Source organism: Rhinoderma darwinii, chromosome 3 (assembly GCF_050947455.1).
Source record: "Rhinoderma darwinii isolate aRhiDar2 chromosome 3, aRhiDar2.hap1, whole genome shotgun sequence".
Lineage (NCBI taxonomy): Eukaryota > Metazoa > Chordata > Amphibia > Anura > Rhinodermatidae > Rhinoderma > Rhinoderma darwinii.
Window position 1 is genome coordinate 16,556,362 of NC_134689.1, and position 23,442 is coordinate 16,579,803.

General features: G+C 47.8%; 1 protein-coding gene across 2 annotated transcripts in view; it reads left to right on the top strand.

Annotated features, from left to right (window-relative positions):
* FERRY3 (FERRY endosomal RAB5 effector complex subunit 3) overlaps positions 1-20,083 on the top strand; it is a 42,764-nt gene extending 22,681 nt beyond the window's left edge. For both annotated transcript variants that reach the window (XM_075856038.1, XM_075856037.1), the window contains exons 10-14: positions 6,256-6,330; positions 9,586-9,788; positions 15,991-16,048; positions 17,170-17,237; positions 19,731-20,083. In XM_075856038.1, the coding sequence (XP_075712153.1) occupies positions 6,256-6,330; positions 9,586-9,788; positions 15,991-16,048; positions 17,170-17,237; positions 19,731-19,823 (497 nt within the window). In that variant the 3' untranslated portion in view covers positions 19,824-20,083. The remainder of the gene's footprint in view (positions 1-6,255; positions 6,331-9,585; positions 9,789-15,990; positions 16,049-17,169; positions 17,238-19,730) is intronic.
* The last annotated feature ends 3,359 nt before the right edge of the window (positions 20,084-23,442 follow it).

Here is a 23,442-nt window from a genome sequence, read left to right on the forward strand (position 1 = left end):
TGGAGAGCGGTACGGGGAGTGTGGATGGAGAGCGGTGCGGGGAGTGTGGATGGAGAGCGGTGCGGGGAGTGTGGATGGAGAGGAGGGAGGAGAGCGGTGCGGGGAGTGTGGATGGAGAGGAGGAGAGTGGTGCGGGGAGTGTGGATGGAGAGGAGGAGAGTGGTGCGGGGAGTGTGGATGGAGAGGAGGAGAGTGGTGCGGGGAGTGTGGATGGAGAGGAGGAGAGTGGTGCAGGGAGTGTGGATGGAGAGGAGGAGAGTGGTGCGGGGAGTGTGGATGGAGAGGAGGTGCGGGGAGTGTGGATGGAGAGGAGGTGCGGGGAGTGTGGATGGAGAGGAGGTGCGGGGAGTGTGGATGGAGAGGAGGAGTGCGGGGAGTGTGGATGGAGAGGAGGAGAGCGGTGTGGGGAGTGTGGATGGAGAGGAGGAGCGGGGAGTGTGGATGGAGAGGAGGAGCGGGGGGTGTGGATGGAGAGGAGGAGCGGGGAGTGTGGATGGAGAGGAGGAGAGCGGTTCGGGGAGTGTGGATGGAGAGCGTTGCGGGGAGTATGGAGGGAGAGGAGGAGCGGGGAGTGGAGGGAGAAGAGGAGCGCGGTGTGGATGGAGAGGAGGAGAGCGGTGCGGGGAGTGTGGATGGAGAGGAGGAGAGCGGTCCAGGGAGTGTGGATGGAGAGGAGGAGAGCGGTCCAGGGAGTGTGGATGGAGGAGGAGAGCGGTGCGAGGAATGTGGATGGAGTGGAGGAGAGCGGTGCGGGGAGTGTGGATGGAGAGGAGGGGTGCGGGGAGTGTGGATAGAGAGGAGGGGTGCGGGGAGTGTGGATAGAGAGGAGGGGTGCGGGGAGTGTGGATGGAGAGGAGGAGAGTGGTGCGGGGAGTGTGGATGGAGGAAGAGAGCGGTGCGGGGAGTGTGGATGGAGGAGGAGAGCGGTGCGGGGAGTGTGGATGGAGAGCGGTGCGGGGAGTGTGGATGGAGAGCGGTGCGGGGAGTGTGGATGGAGAGGAGGAGAAAGGTGCGGGCAGTGTGGATGGAGAGGAGGAGAGTGGTGCGGGGAGTGTGGATGCAGAGGAGGAGCGCGGTGCGGGGAGTGTGGATGGAGAGGAGAGCGGTGCGGGGAGTGTAGATGGAGAGGAGGAGAGAGATGCGGGGAGTGTGGATGGAGAGGAGGAGAGTGGTGCGGGGAGTTTGGATGGAGAGGAGGAGAGTGGTGCGGGGAGTGTGGATGGAGAGGAGGAGAGTGGTGCGGGGAGTGTGGATGGAGAGGAGGTGCGGGGAGTGTGGATGGAGAGGAGGAGCGCGGTGCGGGGAGTGTGGATGGAGAGGAGGAGAGCGGTGCGGGGAGTGTGGATGGAGAGGAGGAGCGCGGTGCGGGGAGTGTGGATGGAGAGGAGGAGCGCGGTGCGGGGAGTGTGGATGGAGAGGAGGAGAGCGGTTCGGGGAGTGTGGATGGAGAGCGTTGCGGGGAGTATGGAGGGAGAGGAGGAGCGGGGAGTGGAGGGAGAAGAGGAGCGCGGTGTGGATGGAGAGGAGGAGAGCGGTGCGGGGAGTGTGGATGGAGAGGAGGAGAGCGGTCCAGGGAGTGTGGATGGAGAGGAGGAGAGCGGTCCAGGGAGTGTGGATGGAGGAGGAGAGCGGTGCGAGGAGTGTGGATGGAGTGGAGGAGAGCGGTGCGGGGAGTGTGGATGGAGAGGAGGGGTGCGGGGAGTGTGGATAGAGAGGAGGGGTGCGGGGAGTGTGGATGGAGAGGAGGAGAGTGGTGCGGGGAGTGTGGATGGAGGAAGAGAGCGGTGCGGGGAGTGTGGATGGAGGAGGAGAGCGGTGCGGGGAGTGTGGATGGAGAGCGGTGCGGGGAGTGTGGATGGAGAGCGGTGCGGGGAGTGTGGATGGAGAGGAGGAGAAAGGTGCGGGCAGTGTGGATGGAGAGGAGGAGAGTGGTGCGGGGAGTGTGGATGCAGAGGAGGAGCGCGGTGCGGGGAGTGTGGATGGAGAGGAGAGCGGTGCGGGGAGTGTGGATGGAGAGGAGGAGAGAGATGCGGGGAGTGTGGATGGAGAGGAGGAGAGTGGTGCGGGGAGTTTGGATGGAGAGGAGGAGAGTGGTGCGGGGAGTGTGGATGGAGAGGAGGAGAGTGGTGCGGGGAGTGTGGATGGAGAGGAGGTGCGGGGAGTGTGGATGGAGAGGAGGAGCGCGGTGCGGGGAGTGTGGATGGAGAGGAGGAGAGCGGTGCGGGGAGTGTGGATGGAGAGGAGGAGCGCGGTGCGGGGAGTGTGGATGGAGAGGAGGAGCGCGGTGCGGGGAGTGTGGATGGAGAGGAGGAGAGCGGTTCGGGGAGTGTGGATGGAGAGCGTTGCGGGGAGTATGGAGGGAGAGGAGGAGCGCGGTGCGGGGAGTGGATGGAGAGGAGGAGAGCGGTCCAGGGAGTGTGGATGGAGGAGGAGAGCGGTGCGGGGAGTGTGGATGGAGAGGAGGGGAGCGGTGCGGGGAGTGTGGATGGAGAGGAGGGGTGCGGGGAGTGTGGATGGAGAGGAGGGGTGCGGGGAGTGTGGATGGAGAGGAGGAGAGCGGTGCGGGGAGTGTGGATGGAGGAGGAGAGCGGTGCGGGGAGTGTGGATGGAGGAGGAGAGCGGTGCGGGGAGTGTGGATGGAGAGCGGTGCGGGGAGTGTGGATGGAGAGCGGTGCGGGGATGGAGGAGGAGGGCGGTGCGGGGAGTGTGGATGGAGAGGAGGGGAGCGTTGCGGGGAGTGTGGATGGAGAGGAGGAGGAGGAGCGGTGCGGGGAGTGTGGATGGAGAGGAGGAGAAAGGTGCGGGGAGTGTGGATGGAGAGGAGGAGAGTGGTGCGGGGAGTGTGGATGCAGAGGAGGAGCGCGGTGCGGGGAGTGTGGATGGAGAGGAGAGCGGTGCGGGGAGTGTGGATGGAGAGGAGGAGAGAGATGCGGGGAGTGTGGATGGAGAGGAGGAGAGTGGTGCGGGGAGTTTCGATGGAGAGGAGGAGAGTGGTGCGGGGAGTGTGGATGGAGAGGAGGAGAGTGGTGCGGGGAGTGTGGATGGAGAGGAGGTGCGGGGAGTGTGGATGGAGAGGAGGAGCGCGGTGCGGGGAGTGTGGATGGAGAGGAGGAGAGCGGTGCGGGGAGTGTGGATGGACAGGAGGAGCGCGGTGCGGGGAGTGTGGATGGAGAGGAGGCGCACGGTGCGGGGAGTGTGGATGGAGAGGAGGAGAGCGGTTCGGGGAGTATGGAGGGAGAGGAGGAGAGCGGTCCAGGGAGTGTGGATGGAGGAGGAGAGCGGTGCGGGGAGTGTGGACGGAGAGGAGGGGAGCGGTGCGGGGAGTGTGGATGGAGAGGAGGGGTGCGGGGAGTGTGGATGGAGAGGAGGGGTGCGGGGAGTGTGGATGGAGAGGAGGAGAGCGGTGCGGGGAGTGTGGATGGAGAGGAGGAGAGCGGTGCGGGGAGTGTGGATGGAGGAGGAGAGCGGTGCGGGGAGTGTGGATGGAGGAGGAGAGCGGTGCGGGGAGTGTGGATGGAGAGCGGTACGGGGAGTGTGGATGGAGAGCGGTGCGGGGAGTGTGGATGGAGAGCGGTGCGGGGAGTGTGGATGGAGGAGGAGAGCGGTGCGGGGAGTGTGGATGGAGAGCGGTGCGGGGAGTGTGGATGGAGAGCGGGGCGGGGAGTGTGGATGGAGAGCGGTGCGGGGAGTGTGGATGGAGAGCGGTGCGGGGATGGAGGAGGGGGGCGGTGCGGGGAGTGTGGATGGAGAGGAGGAGAGCGGTGCGGGGAGTGTGGATGGAGAGGAGGAGGAGCGGTGCGGGGAGTGTGGATGGAGAGGAGGAGAGCGGTGCGGGGAATGTGGATGGAGATGAGGAGAGCGGTGCGGGGAGTGTGGATGGAGAGGAGTAGAGCGGTGCGGGGAGTGTGGATGGAGAGGAGGAGGAGCGGTGCGGGGAGTGTGGATGGAGGAGGAGAGTGGTGCGGGGAGTGTGGATGGAGGAGGAGAGCGGTGCGGGGAGTGTGGATGGAGAGGAGGAGAGCGGTGCGGGGAGTGTGGATGGAGAGGAGGAGAGCGGTGCGGGGAGTGTGGATGGAGAGGAGGAGAGCGGTGCGGGGAGTGTGGATGGAGGAGGAGAAGAGCGGTGCGGGGAGTGTGGATGGAGAGGAGGAGAGCGGTGCGGGGAGTGTGGATGGAGAGGAGGAGGAGCGGTGCGGGGAGTGTGGATGGAGGAGGAGAGCTGTGCGGGGAGTGTGGATGGAGGAGGAGAGCGGTGCGGGGAGTGTGGATGGAGGAGGAGAGCGGTGCGGGGAGTGTGGATGGAGAGCGGTGCGGGGAGTGTGGATGGAGAGCGGTGCGGGGAGTGTGGATGGAGAGCGGTGCGGGGATGGAGGAGGAGGGCGGTGCGGGGAGTGTGGATGGAGAGGAGGAGAGCGGTGCGGGGAGTGTGGATGGAGAGCAGGAGGAGCGGTGCGGGGAGTGTGGATGGAGAGGAGGAGGAGTGGTGCGGGGAGTGTGGATGGAGAGGAGGAGAGCGGCGCGGGGAGTGTGGATGGAGAGGAGGAGAGCGGTGCGGGGAGTGTGGATGGAGAGGAGGGAGGAGAGCAGTGCGGGGAGTGTGGATGGAGAGCGGTGCGGGGATGGAGGAGGAGGGCGGTGCAGGGAGTGTGGATGGAGAGGAGGAGAGAGGTGCGGGGAGTGTGGATGAAGAGGAGGAGCGGTGCGGGGAGTGCGGATGGAGAGGAAGGAGGAGAGCGGTGCGGGGAGTGTGGATGGAGGAGGAGAACGGTGCGGGGAGTGTGGATGGAGAGGAAGGAGGAGAGCGGTGCGGGGAGTGTGGATGGAGGAGGAGAGCGGTGCGGGGAGTGTGGATGGAGAGAAGGAGAGCGGTGCGGGGAGTGTGGATGGAGAGGAGGAGAGCGGTGCGGGGAGTGTGGATGGAAGTAAAGATATATTAAGAAATTATTGGTCACAGAATTTTGGCTCCATTTAGATTTTAAAAAATAAATGGTTTTCAAGGGTGGCCATTCCCTTTTAAATGTATAAATAATAAAATTCAAGTTTGTGGGCTGAACACCAGACCATTAGGAATAGGCCTTATCCTCTTAGCATGAGACACCTGATACCTCATGCCTCTAAGAGGTCACATATTTCTGCAGCATGACAAAGCAAATACCGGTTCTGCCCACACCAGGGGTAGATGTGCACGAAACTGGTTCACTTTAATGGTTTGCCTTGAAATCTTGTTAGTAATCCATGTGCATGCGTGGCTGATGGGCAGGATTCACCCGGCACATAGCAGAGATGGTTGATGTTTTATGCTTGGCCTCCTTTAGCTTATGTCCTGCTGCAACCTCCTCACCCGCCCCATACCTCCGGGACAAGCAGAGCATGCATACGTAACCTAACGCCACTACTCAAAAATACAATTATTCCAAATGGACCCTACGAGCGCTTCATGCACCATTAAGGGTTATAGAGAGTATGTGGCGGGTGCCAAAAACCTTCCCAGCAAGTAACTTTATCAGTCTGATCCTCTTCTGGAGCGTCCGGGGACCTTTTTGCACATCCGATGATACGTTTTCGTGTATATTCGTGATTGTGTGCCGCGTTCTTCTCTGATCTGAGGACAGATGGGAGCGGAACAACTCCTCACCCGCGCCGCCGGGACATTATATGGCCTCCTATGGGAATAAAGTTATTTTTCGTGAGTTGCGTTTCTGTCCTACACATTACACTCGCTTGTCAATTCAGAGGAATTTCTGTAAGCTGATGACAGGCATTGAATGGTGACCAAGGTCATGGGTTGGAAATTAGCGTTACTCGCATTTAAAATGGACAACGTGTCTTAGGCAACGCTGACAGGCATGGAGCAAATGATGCCATTTATCTTAAAGAGGAGCAGTCTCCTCTCCGGACATAAAGTAAAAAAAAATAATTTTTGTGCCGTTCCTCTGTTATTCCTCCTGGAAATGAATGCGTAAATTGGCAACTGGGGAGTACCATTTCCCTTGTCAATAGGGTGTGACCCTACCCAGTGTGATAATGTCAGCACTGATTGGATGGTGTCAGTGTATAGGGATACCCCCAGATTCGCTAATTGTGGTGTGAACAGAGCCTCAGGTTCATACATAACGCCTGTGTCATACTTCACTAATGTCTTTCTTATCATTTTAATTCCTAGTGAAAGGTTTGATTTTAGTTTGTAACTATAAAATATTTCTTCTTCTTTTGTTTTACTCATTTTTATCATTTTTTTTAATTTTTTTAAATCAGTGACGACTAATGGGAGTGAAGGACGCGGTGACAAGGTGAAAAATGCCGAGCGCAACCAGTCTAATTTATTACCAGGTGAGTACACCCTCTATATAGGTAAAGGGAAACCTTGCATGTTTGCCCAACCCTATGAAAAAAATTATATATTGATTGATCATGGTGAGATTTTTACTATGATAGTTCTTCAGGGAAATCTGAACTAGGTCATATTGTAATTGTGACAAAATGAGAAATCTTTTCACTATAAGCAATAAAAAAAGAATAAATATATACAGTAAAAATATTTTATCCAGCATCTGATAATCCAGCACATCTGACAATCCAGCACATCTGATAATCCAGCACATCTGACAATCCAGCACATTTGATAATCCAGCACATTTGATAATCCAGCACATCTGACAATCCAGCACATTTGATAATCCAGCACATTTGATAATCCAGCACTAGTTTACAGCACAGAATTGTGATATAATATGAAATTTCACAAGACCAGAAGCCGACGATTGATCCGAGAACCAATTAAGAAATTTTTCTGATTAAAAAACAAAGTTCTAGCAGCAGATTTTTATATTATGACATTATTGGAAGTCTCCGAAGATTCCCGTGACCATATAAAAGCGTGAGGCCGCAGGCTGAGTACATTATACAGGTCGTGGAACTCCGAGGGGACTCCTAATATTATTATCATTTATAGTAGGGGCATTATTCTTTTTAATACACATCTCAGCTGCTTCAGAACCTCTTTCTGAAGGACAAAGGGTGCTTACTATACATCATTGATTGACTGATATGATCCCTTGTGCTTTTCAAAGAGGCCTGCAGAAGCTGAGGTGTGTATTGTGATGTTTTACAGCAACTGAGGTGTGTATTATGATGTTCTGCAGCAGCTGAGGTGTGTATTGTGATGTTCTACAGTAGCTGAGGTGTGTGTAATGATGTTCTGCAGCAACTGAGGTGTGTATTGTGATGTTCTACAGTAGCTGAGGTGTATGTAATGATGTTCTGAAGCAGCTGAGGTGTGTATTGTGATGTTCTACAGCAGCTGAGGTGTGTATAATGGTGTTCTGCAGCAGCTGAGGTGTGTATAATGATGTTCTGCAGCAGCTGAGGTGTTTATTGTGATCTACAGCAGCTGAGGTGTGTATAATGATCTGCAGCAGCTGAGTTGTGTATAATGATGTTCTGCAGCAGCTGAGTTGTGTATTATGATGTTCTGCAGCAGCTGAGTTGTGTATTATGATGTTCTGCAGCAGCTGAGGTGTGTATTGTGATGTTCTGCAGCAGCTGAGGTGTGTATTGTGATGTTCTGCAGCAGCTGAGGTGTGTATTGTGATGTTCTGCAGCAGCTGAGGTGTGTATTGTGATGTTCTGCAGCAGCTGAGGTGTGTATTGTGATGTTCTGCAGCAGCTGAGGTGGGTATTGTGATGTTCTACAGCAGCTGAGGTGTGTATTGTGATGTTCTGCAGCAGCTCAGGTGTGTATTGTGATGTTCTGCAGCAGCTGAGGTGAGTATTATGATGTTCTGCAGCAGCTGAGGTGTGTATTGTGATCTACAGCAGCTGAGGTGTGTATAATGATGTTCTGCAGCAGCTGAGGTGTGTATTGTGATGTTTTACAGCAGCTGAGGTGTGTATTATGATGTTCTGCAGCAGCTGAGGTGTGTATTGTGCTGTTCTGCAGCAGCTGAGGTGTGTATTGTGCTGTTCTACAGCAGATGAGGTGTGTATTGTGATGTTCTACAGTAGCTGAGGTGTATGTAATGATGTTCTGCAGCAGCTGAGGTGTGTATTGTGATGTTCTACAGCAGCTGAGGTGTGTATAATGGTGTTCTGCAGCAGCTGAGGTGTGTATAATGATGTTCTGCAGCAGCTGAGTTGTGTATTGTGATGTTCTGCAGCAGCTGAGGTGTGTATTGTGATGTTCTGCAGCAGCTGAGGTGTGTATTGTGATGTTCTGCAGCAGCTGAGGTGTGTTGTGATGTTCTGCAGCAGCTGAGGTGTGTATTGTGATGTTCTGCAGCAGCTGAGGTGTGTATTGTGATGTTCTGCAGCAGCTGAGGTGTGTATTGTGATGTTCTGCAGCAGCTGAGGTGTGTATTGTGATGTTCTGCAGCAGCTGAGGTGTGTATTGTGATGTTCTGCAGCAGCTGAGGTGTGTATTGTGATGTTCTGCAGCAGCTGAGGTGTGTATTGTGATGTTCTGCAGCAGCTGAGGTGTGTATTGTGATGTTCTACAGCAGCTGAGGTGTGTATTATGATCTGCAGCAGCTAAGGTGAGTATTATGATGTTCTGCAGCAGCTCAGGTGTGTATTGTGATGTTCTGCAGCAGCTGAGGTGAGTATTATGATGTTCTGCAGCAGCTCAGGTGTGTATTGTGATGTTCTGCAGCAGCTGAGGTGAGTATTATGATGTTCTGCAGTAGCAGGGATACAGTACTGTATAACACACCCTGCAGCTGCTAAAAAAACTTCTTTCTTTTAAGTAATGACCACCATGATATCATATAATTTAATTCGAATATTTCATAACATTATGATCAGTGGGGGTCTGACCCCTGGGACGCTGCTGATCATCATTTCACCTGCACAACGGCACTCCAACGCCATTCAAGTTAAAGGGTTATTCCCATCTTAGACATTTATGTCTGATAGCTGCGCATCCCAGTTCTAGGATCTTGTTTCCGTAGCTTTCACTGACCAAAATGGCGAGAGCCGCATGCATGCGTGAGCCTCTCTCCACTACTACCCGCCTTGAAATCTGCGGCCAGCGGCTGGGACCTGCATCTATCAGACATTTTTGCCATATCCTATGGATACGCCATAGATATCTCTTATGGGAATAACCCCTTAATAGAGCTGTGCTGCAGTGACAGGGATTGTTACTGCAAGGGTGTGGGTCCGGGCAGTCGTACCCATATCAATCCTAGCAATATCTCATTACTTTCTATGGCATTAAAAACCCTTTTAAATAGTAAAATTCTGACTGCCTGCAGCCACCACTAGGTGGAGCTCACTAAGTAACGATTTATACACTGTAAAAATCTGTATGTAGTGAGCTCCCCCTAGTGGAAGCTGCAGGCAAACGCAGTGACTGTGTGGGTAAGCAGTTCAGTGCCCTCTCATTTGATTTGGTATAATCTTGGTTGAAGCAATATTTTTTTTATTTTTATTTTTTCAAACCACAGCAGCAAAAGATAATATATAAGGAGAAGCCTGCTGAGTATATGTCTCTCCCGTGGTAATTGAATCATCTGATGACGGGACGGCAGCTTTCTTTAGATATCTTAGTGGTTGTCCTTAACATTTTAAAACTGCATTGTCTTCCAGGGGAATTTTATGTGACGAGGCACTCGAACCTTTCTGAAACTCATGTGGTTTCTCACCTCTGCGTAGACGATAATGTAAGAAGCGGTAATATAACTGCCCGCGATCCCGCAATTATGGGCTTAAGAAACATCCTGAAGGTGTGCTGTACCCACGATATCACTACTATCAATATCCCTCTACTGCTTGTCCATGAAATGTCAGAGGTAAGAGAGCGTATACTTATAATAGACCAGAGGTGACCTGTAGCAGAAAGAGATTGGGCAAAGACGTATGTATCATATAGGCAGCCAAGGCAGTGGCAATGGGGCTCAGTGAAATCGGGGCTCAGCTCAGTATTGGGCACTGTGCCTCTCCACCGCCCCATTATCACCCTGCCCTTCTCTCCTCCGAGGGGGATAAATAAGCACAGTCTGAATGTCAGGGTGTGAACATACACCACAAGGGGGCCTCAGTATTGCTATGGAGCCCCCTCATTTCTATATATAGTCCTGAGAGTCCACACATCTAGTGCTCATCTATGCTTTGAGATTTAAAGCTAGGCATAGACAAGTGATTATTTCGCCAATAGCGCTCTTCTTCGACCCCCTCATTAACATGCCCAACAGTCATGTTCTGTCTATGGAGAGAGAAGCTGCTGTGAAGCACCCTGGCGCCGCTTATCAATGGAAACCGAAGGATTTGACAGGTTAAATTCCTGCCCAACCAATCTCTGTTTCGTCAAATTGTCTCCAGATTGTCGGTAGAACTTAAAAATCTCATGTATGCAGCCTGCTTAAAGGGGTCTTCCAAGACTTAAATATTAATGGCCTATCCTTAGGATAATGTAGGTCACCGTAGATATGTTTTCTTGCTGTCAGAAATTTATTTAAAGGAGTTGTCTCATTACAGACAATCCTATTAATCTTAGAGCCGCAGCGACTCAACACCCTGGAAAACAGATGATTTGTTTTTGGCTGCTCACTTTCCCTGCAGTGGCCGCTACAGGAGAAATGTGGTATTACATGCGGCCATTCAAATAAGTGCTGCTCTCCACACAGGCTTATAGAGGGGGGCCCTGAGCATCAGACCCTCCTTCGATGATATCCATTTGCCCTAATGGGGCATATGGACAGAGGTTGTAATCATGGAACAACCCCTCTAACTGAAGAGAATAAACAGAACATCAATGGTAGGTTTCCCATAGAGTCTGACATTATACATTTTCTCTACAGGGTGGGCCATTTATATGGATACACCTAAATAAAATGGGAATGGTTGGTGATATTAACTTCCTGTTTGTGGCACATTAGTATATGGGAGGGGGGAAACGTTTCAAGCTGGGTGTTGACCATGGCGGCCATTTTGAAGTCGGCCATTTTGTATCCAACTTTAGTTTTTTCAATGGGAAGAGGGTCATGTGACACATCAAACTTATCGAGAATTTCACAAGAAAAACAATGGTGTGCTTGGTTTTAACGTTACTTTATTATTTCATGAGTTATTTACAAGTTTCTGACCACTTATAAAATGTGTTCAAAGTGCTGCCCATTGTGTTGGATTGTCAATGCAACCCTCTTCTCCCACTCTTCACACACTGATAGCAACACCGCAGAAGAAATGCTAGCACAGGCTTCCAGCATCCGTAGTTTCAGTTGCTGCACATCTCGTATCTTCACAGCATAGACAATTGCCTTCAGATGACCCCAAAGATAAAAGTCACCTCAAGGCCACAGGATATCTGAAATTGCTACATGATGATGTGTTTCCCTCTTTATGCACTGAAGCTGGCACGTTCCCTGAGTTTTTCCAGCAAGATGGTGCACCACTACATTATGGGTGTCAGGTCCGAGCATTCGTAGATGAACAGTTTCCTGGAAAGTGTATTTGTCGTCGTGGGCCAGTTGAATGGCCCCCTAGGTCTCCCGATCTGACCCCCTTAGACTTTTATCTTTGGGGTCATCTGAAGGCAATTGTCTATGCTGTGAAGATACGAGATGTGCAGCAACTGAAACTACGGATACTGGAAGCCTGTGCTAGCATTTCTTCTGCGGTGTTGCTATCAGTGTGTGAAGAGTGGGAGAAGAGGGTTGCATTGACAATCCAACACAATGGGCAGCACTTTGAACACATTTTATAAGTGGTCAGAAACTTGTAAATAACTCATGAAAGAATAAAGTAACGTTAAAACCAAGCACACCATTGTTTTTCTTGTGAAATTCTCGATAAGTTTGATGTGTCACATGACCCTCTTCCCATTGAAAAAACTAAAGTTAGATACAAAATGGCCGACTTCAAAATGGCCGCCATGATCAACACCCAGCTTGAAAAGTTTCCCCCCTCCCATATACTAATGTGCCACAAACAGGAAGTTAATATCACCAACCATTCCCATTTTATTTAGGTGTATCCATATCAATGGCCCACCCTGTATATTGCATTGACATTACATTATTTGTAGGCGACGTCTGTAGGGTAATTGCTTAAGGGCCATAGAAAACATTTGCACATAATTTAATGAAATCTGACTTATTTTTGGTAAATTCTTCCTTTTTAATTAACTTGTAATAAGGTGATAATTGGTTCCTTAATTGTTGACTGCTGCAAGTGTCCTATTGTGGCCCAACTTGATATTTGCACCACGCAAGCAGAGAAACCTTCTATTACAGGGTGTCATAAAGCAAGCGCCAATGTTTCTAGCAACATATGGAATCGAGCTGTTTAATTTATTGCCCCCCTCACTTGACCACCGGCACCGCAATTTAAATGACTTTTCCCTGCAAAGCCAAAGAAGGAATAGAAACGAGAGTCAGAAGATGCCAAATGTGAAACCAAAGTGTTTCGTAAGGAAGGATGTGGAGGAGGTGAAGATGCACGTCGCCTGTACACAGGCAGAGACAAAACTCCATGACCTGGACAAGGATGTCCCAATGGTTTATCTCCATTTAATGGTAGGGTTTGGAACTAACCTCCAGCTCCCGGCCCTAATGTGGGACACCCAAATGGTTCAAAATCTTAAATTGAACCTAGCGATGTTCAGGAAACCCAATTTGAGGTTGCCGGGGTCAACATAGGGTTACGTGTAAGAGTTTAACTCAAATGTTTAAGCCGAGTTTCCCAACCTTTTCAGACTCGAGGCACCCCTGGGGAAAAAAAAAATTCCTCAGGGCACCCCTACCAAAAATTTTTCCAGAGAAAGACAGAAAACGGCTAAAAACAAGCACTACACTCGTAGGGTATGTTCACACATCGTTTTTGTAAGGCAGAAAAAAATCTGCCTCAAAATTCCTTTTGACTTGACAGCGTTGTTTGACAGCGTTGTTTGACCTTTTTTTTGTGTTTTTTTTCTAAAATACAAAAAACAGCAACTTATACTGATCAAATTTCAGTTGATCTAGATTTGATCGGTATTCGGGTTAGATTGTGTGGTAGAGGAACACAGGAGCCGTCAGTTCAGCTCTCACTGATTAATTCGGATTCCAGCGGTGTTCTGCAGCTTCTACGTAAAGTGGATACATACAAGCTGCAGCGCTGAAATAGTAGAACATTTTTATAAAAAGCATATTACAAAAGTGCTTATACTCACTATATATATGTGTATGTATGTATATATATTAAAAATTTCACCAAAAGTTTACATAGCTTTTAAACAGTTGTAGTTAAACTTCCTTGTGAACTTCCTCACCTTGACAGATGACATGGATACAACTCTGGTGCAGCATGAATGAGAAAAAAAATACAAAGGACTGTTCTTTTTAGTTTTAGGAGATGGGTTGTGATCATTATCCAAAACACAGGGCTGAAACCACTGTCAGACGCCTACGCTACTGTCGACAGCATGAAATGTAAGAATGTGCTCCGTGTAGGCAGATAAATTATGATGATGCCCGGCTTCTGAAGAATATCGCTCCTGAATTATGGTTCTCTTGGCCTCCAGGGCTTCTCTAAGCAGTTATTACTCCTAAAATGGCTCTTAAAGAGATATCAACTTGTGGTCAAGACAGAGATTTTAAGATGTTCCCGATATGGAGCTTCTGAGTTACACTAGTATTATTCTCATCATCCATACATCATTATATGCACCATCGACCTAAATAGGAGCCAGAAGATTGGGGTCAGGGCCAGCCTAAGAGGTGTGCGACCTGCGGCAAGACCCATCACCTGTCGCTACTGAAGGGGGTGCCACGCCCTGGGCACCCAGAGTTTGCACCTTAATACCACAGTTGGTGCCCAAATATATGAAAAGGCAGCTGCACAGATTGCAGCTATATCCGCAAAGTTATTTGGGCACTGTATGATAGTATTATTTGGGCACTATATGGTATGCCATGTAAGAGGGGGCATCCATAGAAGATTCTGCACAGGGTATCAACCAACCTAATGCCAGCCCTGATTGTGATAAAAATGGCCATAAACAGCAAAAACTATTAAAGAGGTCGTGTCCTAAAAATAACCCCTGTCCTTGTTATACCCCTAGCTTTATTATGGTATATAGACATCATCGACCGGTCCCCACCTGGGACCCCTCCTCTATGAACCAGAATGGATAGCTACCCTTACGCAATCGGTGCCTGTTCTGTAATCTCAAGTCATCCTTTTATTACATGCCTGGCTGGGCGTCATTTTCCCGTCAAAATCGGCTGTTTTCCGGTAGCGAGACTCTGGGAGATCAGCAGTTGTCTCTAATGAGACAACCCCTTTAATGATCCAACCATTATTGACTATTACAAATTGTTATGTCTGTGATCATTAAAGGGGTTGACTTGTCAAGGTGACCCTTTTCCATATGCCCTATAAGGGCATATGGATGTCATAGAGGGAAGTCCCTTGTTCCGGACCCCCCTCTATTAGCCAAAACGGAGAGTGGACTTGGCCCATCCCTGTATTACATGGATGTCATTCATTCGAAATGGTTGCATGTAATACTATATTTCCCATGCAGCAGCCTCTTCAGGGGAAATATATGGCCAGCCGGTGCTTCCCCGGGTGATAACAGCTGACCGCCGGTGGTTTCTGAAGTCGGACCAAGTATAGAAAGAATTATTAAAGAAGTATTGACATTTTTTTAGTTGATCAGAATATACATATAAAACTTTATTCTAATTTTTTCTCGGTCGTTACTGATCTGATGATGGTGTTCAAAGGAGTATTCCCGCAATCTACAATTTTTCACCTATCCCCTGAAACCATTCCTAATTAGTGATGCGGCCACTAGTTGCTGCCCCCGAGCAGAGACCATGTAAAGAGGTGGCCGGGCTTACAGAAACCGCTTAGCTAGCCCGGCCACCTCTCCACACAGAAATGAGAATACCCCTTTAATCATGAGAGCAATCTCTGTAAGACACTGAACAAGCAGGCGATGCTGGGAGATTTCAGCTCTGGAGCCTGCAGAATTCTATAATAAAAGCTGTAACTCATCCCAGATCAGTAGTGTAATGTATTTGCAAAATGACAATGTCCACTTGAACACCTTTTTTTTAATACTTCATCTTAATAGGTTCAAATTCTGCTCTGTTTAATTTCCTAAAATAATCTTTATCCCTGTTGAGGTTTCATTTTTATAATACAGAGATCAAAATCCCCTGTATAGACCTAGATTAAAAGACAACCTGTCCCCTCTCCTGATAGATCTGCTTTAGTAAATAACTATATTCCCCATGAAATAAAAATTCTGGAGAATCTTCTCAGAACTCTACCTTGTGCCGTTCCTCTGTTATTCCTCCTAGAAATGTATGAATAAATTGACAAGTTGGGGGTGTGTCCCTACAGAGACTGACACTGTCCAATCAGAGCTGACAGAGTGAGACTGTGTACGGACACGCCCCTTTGACAAGGGGAATGGTAACACCCAGTTGTCAATTTATTCATACATTTCTAGGAGGAATAACAGGGGAACGGAACAACACAGAGCTCTAAGAAAATCTGCTCCAGAATTGTTTTTTCATGGGGAATACAAGTATTTGCTAAAACAGACATGTCAGGAGAGGTATCCGGCCATTTTAAAACGTAATATTCTGGTCGCCTTCAGCCACCACTAGAGGGAGCTTACTGCATACAGTTTATACATTAAACTCCATAATAACACAATATGCAGTAAGCTCCCCTTAGCGGCAGTTTTAGGTAGCCAGCGTTTTATCTATGTCCATGTACGAGATATGTAATAGAGAGATCTGAAGATGGATAAAACAAAATAATCAGTACAGACCGTTGGATCTAAAGGCGGACATTGCGTAGATTAATAATCAATCCTATATATTTTTATTGACCTGCGATATACATAACACAGTGCTGAGTGTCACCCTGTATAAGGGACGGGGTCTCTACGTTAATACTGTAAATCACTCGCACAATCACACGTACACACGCGCCGCCTCGTCACCTAATAATAATAATGAGCGCTTCCTGACGGCATTTCTTCTGTCTATTTAGGAAATGACTATACCGTGGTGCCTGAAGAGAGCCGAGCTGGTGTTTAAGTGTGTCAAAGGTAACACAACGTGTGAATTTTTTATGGAGCCGCCTCATAGTAAACACGTCTCCGTCCCATTGTTCCCGTTTACAATCCTAGCATATTTTATGAGTCGAAAAATCATGTTCTGGCTCAAACAGAAGAAAATTGGAAAGGTTTCTTCATCATCTGTTTAATTAAACTCACGTAAGCCGCCCAGTCAGCAGTGAGATTCTGGCCGCATCCTCGGCTCCTCCAGCTTTCCTGTGGACGTTTAGTTTGTTGTTTGTGTACTGGGGGCCGCTAGGTCAAATCAGACGATAATTGTACCCCAATGACAACAGGTGAGCGTCGCTTTTTGATACAGGGTCTGTTTGTTTATTCGGGGTTCTTTGTGATAAAAAATAACCCTTTCTTGGAAAGCTGGTTGAAAACCAATATGGCCGCCATTATAGCTTCCGCAGGCGTTATCACCCATGTCCAATCACGAACATGTGGCCTATATGGGTTTACATTTTACGAATTTTTACTCAGATTTATTTTTAGTTCTTTTTATTCATTTTTATTATTTGCTTTTTATGCCGGGACGGAATTTTCTAGTCAGATTTGCTGCTCAAGAATCTGGGAAAACCGGATTATAACCCCAAGGGGAGCCATAATGGTGGCCATGTTGGTTGTCAGTCATTGTGTTCTGGATCGGTCAGCTATGAGGAACATGAGTACACTAGTCGTAGCTATATAATACCCAGTAATGACCGATCCCACACTGACTGATCCCTACTGCGAAGCGGATGATCAACATTACATTCCCCTCCGCAGGTCCTGCCAACTTCTGAGTATGGGAACTGACAACTGTGGAGGGTTTGATTCATTATTTCCGCCTTCTGAGCCGTAGAAGAAGCGGAATATGAATGTCAATAGGGGGACCAGTAGCGATAACGGGGCGTAGCTATAGGTGCAGAGGGCGCAGTCGTACAATAGCCCCTCTGCCATATATAGAGACTCCGGTATTATAATGGCACATGGCAGGGGGGGGGGGGCACTGTTACAGATTTTGCATCTGGGCCCAGGAGCTTCAAATTACGCCTGTCTCCTATACACGGCCCGCAATATTAGAAGCCATACGTCATAGAATTTGTGTGATTTTTTTTGTTTTGTAGGTTTCATGATGGAAATGGTTTCTTGGGATGGAGGCGTTTCCAGAACTGTGCAATTTCTTGTGCCTCAGGTGAGTTTTATTAAAATATATATTTTTCCAGGATTTTAACATTAGGATATGTGATCAATATGTAATAGGGGAGGCCCCAAAAAATCAGTAGAATGAAGCAGCGCCATCCATGTGTGTGTGGCTGTGCCTGGTACTGCAGCTCAGCTTCATTCAAGTGAACTGGGCTAAGCTGCAATACCAAATACAGCCACATGGACACAATGCTGTGTCGGTACTGTAGTAAAAGGTCACGGCGCTGCAGCCCTTCATTCTGCTGACTGGGGTCAGACCCTCACCGATCACACATTTGATGTCCTATCCTAAGTCATCATTGTCAATAGCTGGAAAACTCCTACAAATTTACCTACAGTCTACCAGAAGTGTTACATAAAAGTGGAATAGGTATCAGTGTTTGAAGATACAGGCCAGGTGTCTGCAGCTCCTTTGTCCCTATGACAGCACTTCTTGTTTGTGCACTGCTGTTTCATTATGGACACCATGTGGATACAAATTGCCTGCCACATCAATGTTCACATAACAACTGAATGATTAGATGCAGTTATATGTATATATGTGCGCATTGATGTAAATGAGGATTTGGATCTACAAAATGTCCCTATGAAAAGGCTGATCAAGGCAAAAGCACTTGCAGGAAGTGTTGTCATGGGGACACGAGAAGTGTTTTCTCCAGGCATCGGGTCTACGATATCATACATCCTGAGATGTCTCGCTAACACCAACACTTTGTATTCTCCTTTCTCTACGAGACAGCCAGAAACCGCCATACAGGGTCTAATAAATCCGCCGCATCCGGCTGAGGTAGCGAACCCTTCAGTGGGTCACGTCTTATTTGTCAGCTCATCATCAAGTACTTCTTGTACAATAATAATTTGTTCGACGTCTTGAAAGCCGTTTTCCCCACGTAAGCGTCAGGCGTTCGGCTTGGTGCTGTCTGTTCCCAGGGCAGTCATAAAGTTATTAGCCGGCGACACACTGACCTAGATAAAAAGGAAAAGCTCCCACTCACAATGTGCCGCTGTCTTTGTCTTGTGGGATCATCTATATGAACAGGAAGAGTCACTCGGAGGCGAGTGACACAACGACACGTATTCTTACTCATGTCTCCAGGGTGGGGGGGACTTTAACCCTTCTTTCATATACCGAGTAGTCCAACCCCTGAGATGTAAGTGATGACAGTACCTAAAAAATTTACAGAATGATTTATTTACTGACGGGAACAGGAATGGAGGACGAGAGTTGTAGATGAATTCATATAGTGATATGTGAAGAAGAAATTGACTAGCATGTAGCAGAGCTGAGTTTGGGATTCAACAATGTGCCGTGATGTCCTGATTTATCGTTTGTGGTTTCCCATAGTACCCACTAAGCGGTTTTGGGGGCTCTACCCGTGCGTCCTTATGACGTCATCATTTAGCAGTTACGTAATATAATCGCGTCCTCATCATTCGGTGTGAACGCGCTTTTGCTGAAATCTTTCGCGACTTACACAGGCAGCGCTCCGTGCATAATGGCTAAATGGTGACATCATGTAGACCAGCGTTAGCCATAGGACGCATCGCTTACACACAGACCGTGGAAATATACGCTGCCTATGGCTCAAAATAAAAATAGGCCCATATTCGCCTTTATAAAAAAAAAACTGCGCCCCTCCAGTCTTTATTTGACTTGGCCGTAGCCAATCGCTGACCGCAGCGGTGATGTCAGTGTGTGGGGCACATCTCGCCATCGCCACCAGATATGTGTGTATATGTATGTGTTTTTATGAGATAGGGAAATTAGATTGTAAGCTCGATTAGTGACAGGGACTGATGTAAGTGATTACAATCTAAGCAGCGCTGTGGTTTATGTTGGTGCTATATAAAAAAAACAGGAAATGAATGAATGGATCAACGTTGATTGCAGCGTCTTTTCGATTTAGAACACTGCCACCTAGTGGTAATGCAGCTTGCTATACACTATCTAGCAGTAGCATTGGAATGATATTTCCATTACATGTAGCAGTGCCTTTGTTTTCTTTATATCATGATTTATATGTACAGCGCCATCCGCAGGACTGTACATTGTAAAACATGTTTATGAGCTTTGAGTATTTAAAGGGGCTGTCTCATATGGCAGCCCTATTCCATATCCTTATTAGGGCATATAGACGTCATAAAGGGGTCCCCAGCTCCGGGCCGAGAGCGGAGAGACACCCATAAAGAGCGCTCTCCCTATAACGGATATGGCTCCTCCATATATAACATGGTCATCCATCCTTGGTGAGACAAACCCTTTAGAATTCCTAGTGAAAATGTGTGGCGGGCTTCTGCATATGCACAGCAGCCAATCTGAAAAAGCAGAGGGAAATGTCACTCTGAACCACAGCACAGTATATTAAAAGATTAATTATTGATTATTTCTGCAATAATGTTTTCAATATTAAGATCACGACTTGACCTCCATGATACTACGTGTCCTCAATAATGTTGATATCAGTAATTTATCTATTTACAGAACATCTCAGAAGAAATGTTCTACCAGCTGAGCAATATGCTTCCTCAGATCTTCAGAGTCTCGTCCACACTCACCCTGACTTCTAAGCGTTGAAGACGTTGACCCTGTGGAATATTAGAGCTCACCCGGAAGCGGCCATTGTATAATATTGACATTGCAGCCATTGGTGGTGATCTGTACTTCTTTATCTCAAGGATGTGAAAAGTCTTCGGGGCGTAGGAATATGGGAAACTACAACTGGCAACCTAGAAGGATCCGGCACCCGAGACCGTAGCCATTATGAACCCCGGGCATGGCATGGTCTACATGTCTATTATGATCTAGAATATGAATAAACATTCCATTACAATGTCTCCGGCTTGAACTTTATGATGAGAGTTGTAGTTTCAGGTTGTCTAAGCCACACTGGATGCATCTTTTGTGTATGGCTGTGTCTGGTATTTCTGTTCAGCCACAATCACTTGAATGTAGCTGAGTTGCAATGCCAGACACAGCCTTTGGGCAAAATTTGGCGCTGTTTCTGGAAGAAAGACAGATGTTTTTTTAATCTCATACCACCGTTTAAAGTAGCCTTTCTAGGGACCTATTAAGACGGGCCCAAGTCCCTGTAGCACCACAAGGTTCACAAACAGTCCTGAGGGTCGTACCAGCCTTCTTTCTTTCAAGGGATGACAAGATGAAAATAAGAACAAGGCCCTCTTGTCTCAGGAAGGGTAGAGTGGGGTAGCATGAACCAGCACCAGAAGGAGGTTGCACTTGTTAGAGCATCCGATTAGGCTCTACACCTACTCTTTTCAATGTCCGTACAACAAGTTGCAGACATTTTTAAGTCTATGGAGAACTCTTTCTGGTCACCGGGTCACCCACCTGCACTGTAAGTATATACAGACAATTACTGCTGCCACTCTTCTCTCCTGTAAATCACACTCGTATGTTTCAAGTACCTACTTCGATTAGTACATAAGGGACAACTTACCTACACAATGGACACGGGACGTCCACATCCTCCTGAGGTTTCCATTCATTTCAGTGGATGGGACAGTCAAGCATGGAATTTTTATGTTTTAATTTCAACGTTAAATTCTGGACAAATAGATATTTATAGACTGAATAGAAAAAGTACCCTGCCCTTCCCGGGTATGACGTGTCGGTCTGTCTGTTTGTGCGTTCATTGGAATTGTTTGGGTGCCCGGGATGCCAATCCATGCCCTCGTATTTTCTTGGTTTACGGGGAAATCGCTAGTAGCCCTATATACCCCGGTAGTTACACACTGTTTGTTTCAACTTTAACTTCCTAAATACCTAACAGCTAAACTGGTAGGAAATGGAGTCATAAGACTGTGACAGAGCCTGTTGATTAAAGAGGCTCTGTCACCAGATTTTGCAACCCCTATCTGCTATTGCAGCAGATCGGCGCTGCAATGTAGATTACAGTAACGTTTTTATTTTTAAAAAACGAGCATTTTTGGCCAAGTTATGACCATTTTTGTAATTATGCAAATGAGGCTTGCAAAAGTCCAAGTGGGCGTGTTTAAAAGTAAAAGTCCAAGTGGGCGTGTATTAGGTGCGTACATCGGGGCGTTTTTAATACTTTTACTAGCTGGGCGCTGTGAAGAGAAGTAACATCCTCTTCTCTTCAGAACGCCCAGCTTCTGGCAGTGCAGATCTGTGACGTCACTCACAGGTCCTGCATCGTGACGGCCACATCGGCAGCAGAGGCTACAGTTGATTCTGCAGCAGCATCAGCGTTTGCAGGTAAGATCGACTTACCTGCAAACGCTGTTGCTGCTGCAGAATCAACTGTAGCCTCTGCTGCCGATGTGGCCGTCACGATGCAGGACCTGTGAGTGACGTCACAGATCTGCACTGTCACAAGCTGGGCGTTCTGAAGAGAAGAGGATGTTACTTCTCATCAGAGCGCCCAGCTAGTGAAAGTATTAAAAACGCCCCGATGTACGCACATAATACACGCCCACTTGGACTTTTACTTTTAAACACGTCCAGTTGTACTTTTGCAAGCCTCATTTGCATAACTACAAAAATGGTCATAACTTGGCCAAAAATGCTCGTTTTTTTAAAATAAAAACGTTACTGTAATCTACATTGCAGCGCCTATCTGCTGCAATAGCAGATAGGGGTTGCAAAATCTGGTGACAGAGCCTCTTTAACAACATTGTCAGTTTTGTTACCAGTTGCCCATAGACTATGGTTGGATCATAATTGAAAACAGCATCATGCATGAAAGCCCACTCATTAGCATGCTGAACATGATGTGCTCTATCAGCTTGCTTTCTGGCCTGGGTTCGGGCAGGAGTCTCTGTGTTTCTGAGAGCCACCTGCTTGATCTGTTGCTGAGAAAGCCAGAGTTTGCTGAGGAGTTTCAGCAGCTCAAGCAGCTTTATGATGCATTTGATCAGCTTGCAGTTGGGCAAGAGGAGTCTCTGCAGCTAGTGATGCAGCTTTCCTCCTGGCCTTCAGTAATCTGATTGGTTGCTATGGGAAACCGCTGCCGTTTCTTCCCATCTAGGATTATCTTGTAAAGTGCACTACCTGCTACTGCCAGATAAAAACATCTTTACTATAAAAGCGAATGTCTGTAGCGTGATCATGTGATAATGGCAGATAACGGAGAATAGCAGCAAGGTCGGGACCTTTACGAAAAACTTCCTGAACACCCGATGTACCTATGTGCCAAATTTGGGGTCAAATGGTTCAGGCGTTTGGATGCCTATAGAGGACAGACAGACATTGACTTTTATAATATAGAATAGCAGAGTTCGCCGGCTTCACACCGGTCCATTTGTTTGTTGTTTGTGTGGTTAAAAACTGAATTTCCTACTGATATGAAGCCGACGTATCCAATAAAGTCCAAGTGCAGGTTCCTTTTTGGAGGCATGACTGGTATGAAAGGGTTTCAATTTATGAGAAAGCGCAAATCCTGTATAGGGTCAGTTCGTTTACAGCGAGTAACACGTCGAGTGAACATACCCTGAGAATGAAGGACCTGCGAGCTTCTATTGGCTAATACAGGTCATCTGATGTGATATGGAGGCGGGTCCTTCCTTGATGTAGAAGCCAGTGGTGCTATATTTGCTTTTGTGAATATGTCGAGAACGGTAGGTCCTAGAGAGCTGAAACCTTCAGAAGCGCGTGATTTACTTATGTGCCAAATTTGGTGCAGATTGGTCCAGTCGTTTGGCCGTGGATAAAGAACGTGCAGCAGAATTATTATTTTTTTTATAGATTATATGTGTATATATATATATATATATATATATATATATATATATATATATAGGAGAGAGAGAGCTAATGTTCAATGTCAAAATGTGATTGAGAAATAGGTATTGTGCACTGTATGGTATATAGAGGATAGGGGGCCCTATAGCAAAGGGCCACCCAGGACAGAAGGGCTTGGTATTTGTTACCCCCTCTTTCACCTTTTCTATGACCCTTGGGCCAATCACTACATCCCTACCCCCCTTTGCAATATTACTACAGATGTGGACGTAACACAGATGTAGCACTGTTTTTTGTCTTCGGAATTACATTTTTTTTGTTTTTTTCCTTTTTCATTTTAGAAGATGTATTTAAAGAAGTGAAATTGATATTTTCATAAATTTGCCTGCACTCTTGGAATCTTGGTTCTGTGGGTAAATAAGAATTATGGGATGCTAAAACGGTCCCTTCAACCAGAAGCATTTATATCCGA